At 41.7% G+C, this 13,784-nt stretch overlaps 1 protein-coding gene across 1 annotated transcript; it reads right to left on the bottom strand.

The window, feature by feature from the left end:
* Nucleotides 1-1,525: 1,525 nt before the first annotated feature.
* Nucleotides 1,526-13,524, bottom strand: LOC128398871 (vomeronasal type-2 receptor 26-like). Its single transcript, XM_053360134.1, has 7 exons — nt 13,358-13,524; nt 10,864-11,179; nt 7,969-8,817; nt 7,228-7,344; nt 5,872-6,087; nt 4,039-4,165; nt 1,526-2,427 (listed from the first exon to the last, which is right to left on the bottom strand). The coding sequence occupies exons 1-7, from the start codon at nt 13,522-13,524 to the stop codon at nt 1,526-1,528; spliced, it is 2,694 nt and encodes an 897-aa protein (XP_053216109.1).
* Between the last annotated feature and the right edge of the window lie 260 nt (nt 13,525-13,784).

Below are 13,784 nucleotides of genomic sequence, written 5' to 3'. Positions count from 1 at the left end.
TAAGTACCACGAGGTCTGGCCAAAATGGCACCCGCTGCCCCCTGTTACCCGGGCAACTGTGCACGCCTCTAGTAAACCTGCAAAGATTGAACCAATTTCGCTGCCAAATTGCAGAACTAGCCCCTTAGACGAGAGAAGCTGCTGCGCTGTAGCGGCAAAAGAAGAAACCGCGCACCCCCGCCTGCTCACAGCGAGCCGGCTCCGTATAAACCCCTCAGCAGAACCCCGTTTTGCGCTCTCGGAGGGCAAACCCGCTGTTAAGCAAGGCGACGCACAGAATGCTCCGCCTCCCGCTCCCAGGTGCGCCGGCAACGAAATAACAAAGGAAAAGAAAACCGGACCCAGAGACACGCTCCGAGTGGGCACCCCACGCCCCCCCGATGCGGCAAACCTCCTTAGAGCGCTGCTGCGACTCACGACTGCGAACCCGCTCCCGCTCTGGGCTGGATACGAAAGGGGCAGAGAAGCGAAGACTCCCCTCTGACGAAAGACCGCCGCGGCTCCTCGGGGAGGACGGTGTTGTTTCCGGCAAGGTGAGGGTGCGAAGTATGTAAAGATGGACGGCAGCAAGGAGGCAGAAGCCAGAGAATTGAAGATCCCAAAGGCCGAGAAAAAGAACGCGAGGCCAGACCCAAACCGCAGCTGCTGCAAGAAAGAAAAGGGGGCGAGGCAGGGCTGCCCTGGCCTTAAGTGCACCTGGTAAGCCCGCCCCCAGCGCCAGCCGATTGGCTGGCGCTGAGGGTGATGAATATTGATGAGCTAGGGAATCCCTGGGTCCCGCGGGGCTGACGCCAGCCCCGCGAGATTGTAGTTGGGGGCGTGAGCCCGCAACCCCACCCCCTCGTGATGTCGGGAGTGTCTTTGTTTAACATTGTTGCATATTGCTTTGATATAGTTTGTAAAAAAAAAGGTATACAAATATTTAAATAAAATAATTAAATAGAATGTGCAATTATGTAATATAAGGTTTTGCCATTAAAGCACATTCCACTTTACCAAGCTTTCTGACGGAACAGGTTGATTTTTGGTAGTGTCACCCACCCTGTGGAATACCCTCCCATCAGATGTCAATGAGATGAATAACTATATAACATTTAGAAGACACCTGAATGCAGCCCTGTATAGGGAAGCCTTTCAATGTGTAATGTAATGCAACCCAGTCAGATGGGCAGAGTATTGTTGTTGTTGTTGTTGTTGTTGTTGTTGTTGTTGTTGTTGTTGTTAGAAGACAAATAATGGAGGAGCCCTGATGCAACTAGCTATTTATTCCAATAATATAGAATGAATATTGTAGTTTAAAGATCATTTGCTCTAGTTTTAAATTGATTTAACGTTGTTATTTTTGAATACTACCCACATAGAGAGCCTTTTACAGTGAAGAACAGATTATAAATTTAAAAACACAGTGACATCTGTAGGGAAACATATTTATGGCGCCTGCTGAAAGGGAAGCTCTTACAAATATTCTGGTGTGCAAACAAAAGCAAAACTCCAGAGTTCTAAAACATGAAGGTGCACAAATTCTTCAGGCCTTATTTCTTATTAGATGTTCCCTGTTGTTCAGCTCAGGCCGTAACACAATGATGTAGCATTTGGGGGCAAAGATGCAGCACAGCAGACCAGCACTGGAGGCTAAGATAGAAAAGATCTCCACAGCTACCATGTATTTTCCCTTGGTGCTCAGGTAGGAGGGAATAAAGGACAGCCAAACACTGCAAAAGACCAGCATGCTGAAAGTGATGAACTTGGCTTCGTTGAAACTGTCAGGTAACTTCCTGGCAAGGAAAGCCACAGTGAAGCTGACAATAGCCAGGAAGCCCATGTAGCCCAGGACACAGTAAAACATAGTCACGGATCCCTCATTGCATTCTAGTACAACTTCTTTAGTCAACGAGTGTGTGTCAAGATCTGGGAATGGGGGTGAGAATCCCAGCCACACAGTACAGACAGCTGCTTGAATAAGGGAGCTGGAAGCCACAATGGAAGTGGTTGTTCTCTTCCCCACCCACTTCCTCATCTTGGATCCTGGTTTGGTGGCCATAAAAGCCAGAACTACTGTGATGGTTTTTGCTAACACGCAAGAAACAGCTACTGAGAAGATGATGCCAAATGTTGTTTGTCGGAGGAGGCATGTCAACTTCTCAGGCTTTCCGATGAATAGCAATGCACAAAGGAAGCAGAAGAGAAGGGCAATGAGGAGAGTGTAGGTGAGGTCCCGATTGTTGGCTTTGACAATGGGTGTGCTGTGGTGCTTTAGAAATGTCCACAGCACCAGAGCTGTAACCAAAGAAAAGGAAAGAACAAAGCAGACTAAAATGTTCCCCAAAGTTTCTTCAAAAGACAAGAAGCTTATTTCCTTGGGAATGCACATATCCCGATTTGTGTTTGGATATTCTTCTTCTGAGCATTTATTACAATCATTCATGTCTGAAAAAGAAGGCATATGGTCTTAATTTGGGGGTGGGGAGAGTTATAATTGGGTTGTTGTTTTTGCAAACAGAGAACATATTTTAGTCTATACTTCCTTCAGCACGTGCAGTATGAAAAGTATCACTCATCCTCTAAGTGGCACAGAACGTGGGATTACTAAGTCACAGTTAATTTGCTTTGGTGGCCTTGTTTAAAAGGTATACATCCATAGCACAGCATCTAACGCAGGCTAGGAGAATAGTAGAAGAGCAAGAAATTGTTATATTTGTGCTATGCCAGCTCCCAAGATGGCACAGCAAAGAGGCCCAGAGCTGCAAGTTGCTGAGGGGGGTCAAAAAGATCATTTTCCAATTCACTTCTGTTCTTCAAACATCTCATGATGTCGGCATGTGTTTACCCTCTCTATCACTTGTAGGCATACCACCTAAGTGCTGTAATGATGGAGCCAGGTGAAGTCACACTCCCCTCTCATCAAAAGTACTCCACTATGACTTGAACTGCTCTGCCTTTCACTAGAGTAGGGGTGGTAATCCTGCTGCCTGCAGTCCAAACTTGACATGCCAGGCCTCCTCATTTGACTCTTGGGGCTCCTTTGAATATGCCATGTCCACCTGCCTTGCACCAGATATCAGGATGTGGTGCAGGTAAGTCTAGGGCTTCAATGTGGTAATAATCAGAAGCGAAAAATGAGCTCCCCTTCTTTCCTTTGCTGGAGCAGTCAGCTGATGAGTGGTGCTAGCACTACTTGCTCCAGCGTAAAATCTCTAGATCATCAGCAGTCTCAAAGGAAACTGCTTATCCCTCCCAGTGCTGCAGGTATAAGTGCAATATCCAAAATCAGATGTCTCTCTCTCTGTGTGTGTGTTATTATGTAGAAATTAGGACATTAGCTATCTTACAAAAGTTTGGGAGTCTCAATACAAAGTGTTGTTGAATAGATGTAATATTAGTGTGCAATTCTATCCTACCCCCCACCAGCCTGCCATTGCTTTATCAGTGTGGGCCTGTGTCAGAGTGTTCAGACCAAATCAGTCCCAATGGTGGCAGAGGTGCTGGCTCAGGATCCAAGTTCTCACAGGGTGGCATACTTCCTCTGCAAGCCCTGATGCCTTCCCCCCCTTCCTGCATCCTACATCACCCCCCAACCTGGTGCAAAGTGCATGTGAATATGTTTAAAGTATTGGATACATAATGCCTGGGTTGGGGCGTTTAATGGCTGCCATCCATGAATAATTCAACCCTCCCATTGAAAGTTACATTCTTTCCTAAATATCACCAGTACCTCCCTTCAGATAACTACTCAGAAGGCATTATCATTTCTTGATAGAAACTGATGTGAGTAACCTGAAGCTAATGATAATAGGGACCCCTGACCATTAGGTCCAGTCGTGACAGACTCTGGGGTTGCAGCGCTCATCTCGCTTTATTGGCCGAGAGAGCCAGCATACAGCTTCCGGGTCAGCAGGACTAAGCCGCTTCTGCACATTAATGGCTGCACATTCCAAACACTTCAAACATTAAAGAAAAGTAACTGTGATATAGGCACATTCCTCTGTCTTTAAGTCGGAACAATTGTGTCGAGTAATACAATATATACTTAATTCTTACCCTCCTGGTCTGAAATCTTCCCTTCAGGACATGGGATGCAATCATAACAGCAAAATGGTTTCCCGTCCTTCACTTTCTTCCTAAAGCCAGGATGGCACCTCTCATTACATAAAGAAAGTGGCTGGGTCTAATGAAAAAATGAGAAAGCAAAATAGGAGATGTAATTCTTATGTTTCTTTTGACTTCTTTTTTGTTCCAAAGTGATATCACCATAAGCAGCATATGGTTAAGACTGCTACCTTTCTTTATTAACACAAATAAAATGATATCCTATTGTGCCTAAATATTTACATTAATTACACTTGTCAAAGTGATGGGTTTTTTGTAAATTGATTCTCTACTTTGATTCCTATATGGGCTTTTACACTTTAGGTTATTCAATCATTGCAATGCATGTTTTTTCAGACATACATGCAAACATACATACATACATATCATTTTCTTTCAACTATTGGTATGTTTCAACAACCCATTGTTAGTATATGCTGGCAGAGGGTGCCAGGTATCATCTGCTTCTAGTGGTGGAATTTGGTGACTTAAATAACATAGAGATATAATTAAATTCTATATTACATTTCCTCAAAATCATTCTAGGTTAATAGAGAGAAGAACATATTAGCCATAGTAACTTTTGGAACCCCATATACTATATTTAATCTACTGCTCATCTTTCTTTGAGAAAAAAAGCAACAACAGCAGCAGTATATTTTTATAGGTTTTCATTAATATCTTATTAATAAATCAGTTTTAGACATCAGGACAGATAGTTGTTGGCATCTGTTTGTCTCAGGAGACAATGGAGTGTGGCTCTGGATGTGAAGTCAAACTGCTGCATTAGCAGAACCAAAGTGACATCCCTGGGGTGTAAACCCAGGTAGTGTATATGGAGGTTCCTGACTGCCCCAAGACCCACCCCCTTTGTACTCATTGACATGGTCCAATGGAGCAATACATTTGGCACCAGTCTGGCTGCAGGAGTTGCCAGAAGGAGGCATACAATGTGCTGTCCAACCGTTTTAGGGTAGTGTTGCCATATCTTGAAGAGCAAAAAAAAAGGATAGCCAAAGCTGCTGCCAGCACAAGCTGCAGAAGGAGGTGGATTGGTATGGGTGCATGGGGCAGCGGCTGTGGCATGCAGAGCAGCCCACAACTGCGCCCAAGCTGCCCGTGCCCGACCCCACACCGAAGCCACCTGTGCCTGCATCCAAGCTCAAGCCCACCCGCCAAAAAACCCAGACATTTCCGTTAAAATATTTCAGATGCCCCCTCCCAAAGGACATATCTTGGATTTCCCAGATGTGTGGCACTCTGGATCTGTGTAGGCTTTACTTCTTAGCATTTTCTTTTCCTGAAAATATCATGCAAGTAGCAGAGGTTTAGCACCAGAGTTTTCCTTCTCCCAGATGGGCTACCTTCCCAGGTTGATAGGTCCTATCTGCCCCTCACTCTCCTTTACACCATGTGCAAAAACTGCCTTCTTGACTGTTCAACCCCGTATTGCTCTTGTCTGCTCTATCCACCGGAGCATGTATTTGCCTGCAGGTGAAGTCCCTTACTAAACAAGGGTTTGAGACCCATTGACTACCCTCATCTCACTTATCAGGCCACTTGAAACCTTTCCCAGGGTTTGGCCATTGTCCTATGCTGCAAGCTTCTAGGAGTTATAGCTGAGGACTGACAGCAGGGTGGGGACCAAAGGTGTACAAACTACCCCAGAAAAAGCATGATATGTTGCCCACCAGAGGTACTATCCCATCCCTAACACCACATACATCCCAGACAGTTCGTACTCGTTCAAAATTGGATATAATGTTCACTAGGCAAGGGACTTACCTGGTTAAACCCACTGTACCATGTTATGGCATCCGCATTGATGGTGAACACTTGGTTAGGATCCACCCTTCCAACTTTCACCCTATGAAATGATTGGTTTGGGAAAACAATCCAGTTGATCACATCAAATCCAGCCACTATCTCCCCATTCTGGTCAAAGGAAACTGTGTCTCCAGCATTGTTGTTAAAGGAGACACTTCTGAGGAAATGATGGAGCTAGGTTGGTTAGAAGAAGGTAAGAGTTGAGAAAGGACTGCAATTGGATTTTTCATATCAAGAAGTAATGTTATGTATGGGTTTTGATTTGGCGGGGAAACATGAAAAATACTCTCACTGTTTATGATTTAGAGATGGGAGCAGATACAATTAATGATGAAAATCATAACTGTGACATTGTTGTCAATGTTATAATGAATTTGACTTAAGAGTTGCCTTAAACAGAAGTCTCACATCAGTTTACAAAATGCAATACATTATACCACCACAAAGCAAACTTCCTGTCACGTTTGTTCATACTCTTTCCCAAGAGAGTGATGGAGAGGAGGAAGGCAGTGGAGAGATCTGTGTAGCTTGAGTGCACAAGCAGAACCAGTGCTCCCACAGGGCAGCTGCTCTATCTCAACTTCCCTGCCACTTTCCCCTGCTAATCTCCCTTCTGGCCAAGAGCAGTGATGATACCACCAGGAAGCTATTTGGTTATCCACCTATTTGACTCCCATCATGAAAACGTATCTTCCAATAAATGCTTCTACAGCAAATGTCTTTTTTGAACATTCACCCATTACATTGAATAGTTTGCACATTCATTCATACACCTTTAGGCACTGGGCAAAAACGTTCTTTTTTAACCAGGCCTTTTTTAACCAACATCCCATACCCTTTTAAAATGTGGCTCTTTTTGGTTACTGCTTTTATTTTTATTTTATATACTGTGATCCTTTTATGTGAACCACCCTGAGACCTCCAGGTATATGGTGGTATTATAATAATAATAATAATAATAATAATAATAATAATAATAATAATAATATGCATAACTGCTACTGTCCCAACAGATGATTCATTGCATTTATTTCCCCCCCAGAAGTATAGTTTGCTGAATTTGTTTGTGTATAAGTAGGGTTTTTATGTTGCTGAGGACTGCAAGTCTTTTAAAAAATGTTTTATTCTCTCTCACACAGAGATATATACATTGCTTTTTTTCTAATAAAAATGTTTAGGGGTGCTCTCATTTTCCTACTCATATTGAAATACTACCCCTTAATGAGGCCAAACTTAGATTCACAAATTGTTTAGGGGTATGCGTTTCTCTGCATCCCCCCCATAAAAAAGAGGTAATTACTGAAATTGAATTACCTGTGATTGAATTGATTTCTGTTCTATGTTCTGGATAATATTGCTTTTTAGCCCTTGTTTCACTGTTTTTGTCTCTGTAGGTTTATTATCATTATCATCATTATCATCATTATTATGCTTCCAAATTATAGATAAAACTCTTAAATGAACAAATAAAATTTCAAAATGTCAAAAAGACTTGAGCAAAATAAACCAATTGCAGCAGTACAGTAAGCAGTAGCAAGCATGAATGAATGCTGGAATGTATTGTGGCATGTTTCTATATGTCTATACTCAACCTAAAGCAGAACTATTTAATGTAGCGCCCTTCTCCAGATTTTGTTGGATTCTAACCCCCATCAGTCCAAACCAGCATGGCTAATTGTTAGGGATGTTGGGGATTGTAGTCCAATAAATATCTGGAGGACAGCCTTGAACTGGAATGTGGGTTACTTAGTTAATCAAAGTGTGTGAGAGAAAGGGATCACTTGGAAAGAATAATGAGGGGCAGAGAGAATGCTTCTTAAAGCTACACCTATACACCTTATAGATATAAAACCAAGTATGGTTCATATACTAAATTCAATGGAACCAAGGAGCCCATCTTAAAAGACCAATGGGCTACTATTTTCATACTAGTTGGTGAAAATGAATAAAGATGAACAGTGGTAGAGTTGTGGGGAAAGAATTTTCTTATATAGATTTGAGTCTATTGTACCACGGTTGTGGTAGTCTGTCAATTAACATTGCTGAGCATATTACCTGCCACAGCTGTTGATTCTGATGCTCCATTTTACTTTCCATTGCTCTGTGTTTGAGTCTAGATGAGGACATGTCATGTAAAGCATGGGCTACAGCATAGACAGCGTTGTAGATGCTATAGCTGTGGCCATTCATGTTCATCTCAAAGAATGGTGCTGGGAGGCTTTCCAATTTCTCCTCCCCAGTGCATATATTCTCCTCCACATCTGCCATATCTGCATCTGGGAATACACAGCCAAAGGCCTGTTTCCAGAAGTCCCTGATGAAACCGTCCCCTTTCGTGCTGAAAGGATTTCTTCTCTCAACAAATGATTTGAATTTTGGGAAGTCATTGGAGTGGATTGTGAAGGATAGGACACCATGAAATATTTCTGTTTCCCAGTTCCTTTGAAACACTTGTGAAGTGAGCTCCATTTGGGCTGTTGTTATCCATACCATAGCTTTTGGTAGACATGGTGGATTTTCTGCAAAATATGGAATCCATCTCAAAAATACCGTTGATTTTGATTCTCCATAAAACAGAACAACATTTGTTGTACTATGCATTACTTCATTATATATTTCCTCACCATGTTCTACTACTTGGTTAATTTGAGAGGGATCAGTGAATAGGGGGACTCTTTTTATGAATGCATAGCAGACACCTTTCTGGGAAAAGAGTGGTAATACAGTTTGCGAAAATCTTTCACCGTTTTCATCATCCATTATAAAGACTCCTATCCATGTCCATTTGAAATATAGAAGCAAAGAAAGAATCCCTGTATATTGAAGGGCTTCACGGGGGACCATCTGGTAGTAGGAATGCCCTGTGGTTTCATCATTCATCAATGGAATGGAACCATATATGAGCTGAAGAGAAATTGGGGAAGGCGGAGAAAGAGAACAGTAATAGAATGTATCTGTCATGCTGAAGGTTTCAAAACCATGAACGTTAGAGTACAATGCCATCTCTCTCCTAATCAAAGCTACCTGTCTGCAAAATAAGGAGGGATTCAATATTTGCCAATTCCCCCTCCCCTCCAGAGGATTTGGGGACCCTCCAAAGTAGATCTTTGTAAAGTGTGGGGCCTAGCAAGAGCGGGAGAAATGGCCAAAAATTGCTTCCTACAACTGATGGATGATCATCTGAGGGAGAAGGCATTTGATTCATCCCACACCTTATCAGTCTTCACAACAATAATACAAGTGAATTGTACTACTTTATTTCTCAAGATAGCTGTGACTAAAAGAATATGGGATCATCTATGACCACTGAGTGGCTCCATGGGTGAGGTGGAAACACAGTGGGGATTCTTTTCATTTTTTAAATTGCTACATGACTCCAACATTCTGATAAAATATTGTCAAGATAAAATAAGAGGTAACTCTTAGAGGAAGTTGCCTTATACAGCATAATACCAATTGTCCATCTAGCTGAGTATTGTGATTGGCAATGACTTTGCAGGGGTGTTTCCCAGTCCTACATGGAACCTGGGATAGTTTGCATACAAAGAAGATGCTCCAACACTGAGTAACAGCCCTTCTCAAGCAATGTTATTTTGACTATACACAACTTCTTTAACTTTTTTCTTTATCAGGTTAGGGAGAGCTGAATCTCGGTACCTGGCTCTCACTCCGACATGGAATGAGGGGGCAGGGAGGCGCTGAGTGCAAAATCACTTCACCTGCTGAAAACCCACCAACACTGCTACTAATAAGCAATGGTTTCCCTGTTAATTAGAGCTTAATTGGACTAAAGTACAGGAACATGCTAGAAGAGATGAGATCACAAACTGCAGAACAAATCAACTGCAAGGACTTTAAGGTTTGAACTTGAGATAAGGGTTTCAGAGCAAAATACGGTGAGGGGGAGAGGAGCCTACAGTTTCTTTGTTTAAAGTTTTATTCTCTACATTTACGATTCAGCAACCCTCCTCTGAATGTTAGTTCAAATTATATTTATACAAATGAGATGGAAGAAATTGGATTATAAATATGGACTATAACATTAAACGGAACTGTGCGTGTAAAAAAAGGAAAGAGGGAGCGAAGCTCTATTTTGCAAAAGATTTACGATGGAAACTTAGAGCTGACTCTTCCCCATCCTTTATTATTTACAAAGTGAGCTGAATAACACTAAGAGGACTTGGAATTTAATTTAATTGGAAGTGTAATTGCTCATATATCTTCAGTAGGAAGGAAGGATGAAAGGAGTCTGTGAACTGCCAAGAACTGATAAGGTTCTTTATTGAGTCACCTGCAGTTCGACAGACTGCTCTTCTTCCCAGGCTGAGAGGAAAAATGGTGGCAACAGGTAATATTTACTGGGACAGAGTGCCTTTTGCAACTGCTATTAAAGTTGCAAAACAACGAAACACGGGACAGAGCAACGGAGAAATGTCTGGAACAACAATGGGATATCAGCTCCGCCCAAGGCATGACAGAAAACAGCAACAACCAGGGGAAAGAAAAACATAACATCTTACAAGGACAGGAAGAATCACCACAGACAGAATAATTGCCACACACAGGAAAAACAAGGATATATGTTGAGTTCCTCACTTGTAGTTTTATAAATCATTTAATGTGTCAACACGAATAGAAGTTATTAATATTGCAGTTGTTGTATCAGGAATTCTTATTATGACCAGAATGTCATTGAAATTAATTAGATTTTGGAACACAAAAATAAAGAAAACCATCAAACCATCAAATCTAGCACACTGGGGTCCCACTGTAGCTAAATAATATAATTCAGTATTTGAATGATTTGTAGTAATAATTATATTATAAATATTATATTATTGGACTGTAATTGAAAACTAATAAAAATATTATTTTTAAAAAGAAGGAACAAGTAATGGTGAGTAACAGTTAAATTCCAATAACACACACAAAAACACACAAATCTCCTACCTGCGGAATCTTATAGTTATTCAAGAGATTTGCCATGTTAAAAGAAATGTGGGCATCTAGTCCCCCAATGACAGCAATTAGATTTTTCTGGTTGTTCTTTATGTAGTTAGGGATAAATCTTTTCAGAGCTGATAGAAGCAGCATTGTGGCATAATAGGTCTTCCTTGCATTGTTATGGCTGTCATAGATGTTGAATCCCAACGTGAGATTGGGTAAGATCTGAGGGTTTTCATTGATCTCCTTTACTGCAAAAACCAAGGCTGTGAAGTGTTGGTAATACTTGGGCACTATGCTGGAATGAGAATTGCATTCAAATCTAAAGCATATTTTATACATAGTTTAATCATTGTCATTGTGTTGTACATCTTATCGTCCGTTAAGAGTTTGGGTGTAATCTTCGATACCTCCCTCTCTATGGAGGCGCAGATTACAGCTATAACAAAGGCGACATTTTTTCATCTCCACCAAGCTAAGCAGCTGGCTCCTTATCTCTCTCGCCCAGACCTAGCCACTGTGATCCACGCGACGGTCACCTCCAGACTGGATTATTGTAACTCGCTCTACGTGGGGCTGCCCTTGAGACTGACCCAGAAACTCCAGCGGGTGCAGAATGCCGCAGCGAGACTCCTTATGGGGTCTTCGCTGCGAGATCATATTCATCCGGTACTATACCAGCTGCACTGGCTCCCGGTGGAGTACAGGATCAGGTTTAAGGTGCTGGTTTTAACCTTTAAAGCCCTATACGGCCTAGGACCCTCGTACCTACGGGACCGCCTCTCCTGGTATGTCCCACAGAGAAATTTACGGTCTGCAAATAAAAACATCCTGAAGATCCCAGGCCACAGAGAGGTTAGGCTGGCCTCAACTAGAGCCAGGGCTTTCTCGGCCGCGGCTCCAATCTGGTGGAACGCTCTGTCACAAGAGACTAGGGCCCTGCGGGACCTGACATCTTTCCGCAGGGCCTGCAAGACAGAGCTGTTCCACCAGGCCTTTGGTCAGGGCACAGCCTGACCCCCTCCTCTGGCAATCTGCACAGAATTTTGCTTAATGGTTGCCATCAATTTGATTTTAATTTGATTTTAATTAATTTTATAATGAATGTTTTTAGAATGTTGGATTATTTTGATTGTTGTTAGCCGCCCTGAGCCCAGCTTCGGCTGGGGAGGGCGGGATATAAATAAAATTTATTATTATTATTATTATTATTATTATTATTATTATTATTATTATTGATTTATTCGTTATTACAGTATTCAAATCTTCTCTTTCTTGAACCATTCTTTGCCCTAATAGATAAACAATACCAGTATTCACATTCAGAACATGACACACCATTTGCTTTCTGAGTATGGTGTATTTTTTGATATTGTTTGTGAAAATGAACTGCATTGAAAAATTGAATGAGCTGATCATATTTAGTTTGAAAAGAAATGCTTAAGGAGAAACTTGTTAGCCATTGTTAAATGTCTGAAAATTTGCCATGCATTAAGTGGAACAGCATTATTTGCTCTTGTTCTTGACAAAAAGGTTTGAGTTAATTGGTGGAGAAAATTTTGGCTGAACATTAGAAGAAACTTTTTATCTGTAAGGGCTTCTTTGAGTATGAAACAGACTGCCTTGGGTTGTTGTGAGCTATGCTTGGCTGGAGGTATTAAGAAGAGGCTGAGTAGTATCTGACAGAGATGCTGAATTTGACAGATTCATCCATCCCTTCTCCTAGGTAATTTAGTAAAGGATTGCAGCCAATATGGTCAAGCTGACTCAGCATAGAGTCATACTCATGATGAGCATCTGTTGAAATTTAGGAGATATTAAAACAATGTTGGTGTGAATCAAAGAGAATCAAAAGGGGTTTGTGTGTAAGTCTCTAAGCTTTTCATGGACTGGGTGCCCCAGAAGAACTGACATGGAGTTCTGCCTTCAAATGCATATCCTGTGGTTTTATTCTGAGTTTCCCTGCAAAGCAGATGATACGTTAAGTTAAATAATATCTATTTGAAATAGAGGCTTGGCTTAAGTCTTTCTTACAAAAAGAAAGAAGAAATGCTAAACAACAAGCATGAGCTTGTGCACTATTTGGGGGAAAATACAAAAATCACAGATCTGTACTTTTTGAATTGACCTTAATTAAAGTGAATAAAGAGGTGGATCTACAGTATACAGATGGTCAAAACTAAAACTGATACACAAACTTCCTCCATCCACCCATGGTACCTTTTCTGACACTTGACAAAACAAACCCTCCATTTTTTTCAGGACCCCCTAATTGATGGTTAGTCATTGTACAACTCTCATAACTCTGGCCATTGGCCATTTTGCCTAGGGCTGATGGGAGTTGCATTCTAACGGCACTCAGAGGACAGCACCTTGGTCACCCCTGCAGTCACTCTTCTAAAGACAAGAACTCAGTGTTCTGAAGGTGCGCCTCTAATGCTCATTATCCCAGGGTCAAATTGTATGAAAGAAAAGCAAACAACCATTATTAAGGCCTTACATAAATATATCTGTCAATGATGGCAGGGGTTCTTCTGAGAAAAGTATTTCACTGGTGACCACGCAGCCGTGATAAGCTACAGAACCAATGATGAAGTTTCCTGGCTGATGATATGTGTGAACTGGTGGCTGTGGATAACGGACACTGCACTGAACACGGTGAGCCATGCACGCCATATGAGGTAACAGGGCCAGTAGCAAAATGACTAAAACCATTCTCAGTACAAGCCCAGATTTTAACACTACATACAAAAGCCCCTATTTTGTTCTACAGCATAATCATTACAGTCTCTCTGATTAAAAACTGCTTGAGCTGAACATTGTACATTTCCCAGATAGCCCCAAACCTGGAATATCCAAGAGCAGAACTGTGGATCTCTGGTCTGCTCCCAGTTCTTCTCCCTGCCCTTGAATTTTACAGGGTATAT

Source organism: Podarcis raffonei, chromosome 13 (assembly GCF_027172205.1).
Source record: "Podarcis raffonei isolate rPodRaf1 chromosome 13, rPodRaf1.pri, whole genome shotgun sequence".
Classification (NCBI taxonomy): domain Eukaryota; kingdom Metazoa; phylum Chordata; class Lepidosauria; order Squamata; family Lacertidae; genus Podarcis; species Podarcis raffonei.
This window is presented reverse-complemented; position numbering and strand designations above follow the sequence as displayed.

What these genes read in the sequence shown, in the direction of transcription:
- LOC128398871 (XM_053360134.1), bottom strand. Translation starts at nt 13,524, where the DNA reads ATGGCTCACCGTGTTCAGTGCAGTGTCCGTTATCCACAGCCACCAGTT. An exon ending in AGAATCAACAGCTGTGGCAG is followed by an intron (nt 7,345 to 7,968) that starts GTAATATGCTCA and finishes ATAATTTGGAAG; the next exon opens with CATAATAATGATGATAATGA. An exon ending in AGAAATCAATTCAATCACAG is followed by an intron (nt 6,088 to 7,227) that starts GTAATTCAATTT and finishes TAACCAACCTAG; the next exon opens with CTCCATCATTTCCTCAGAAG.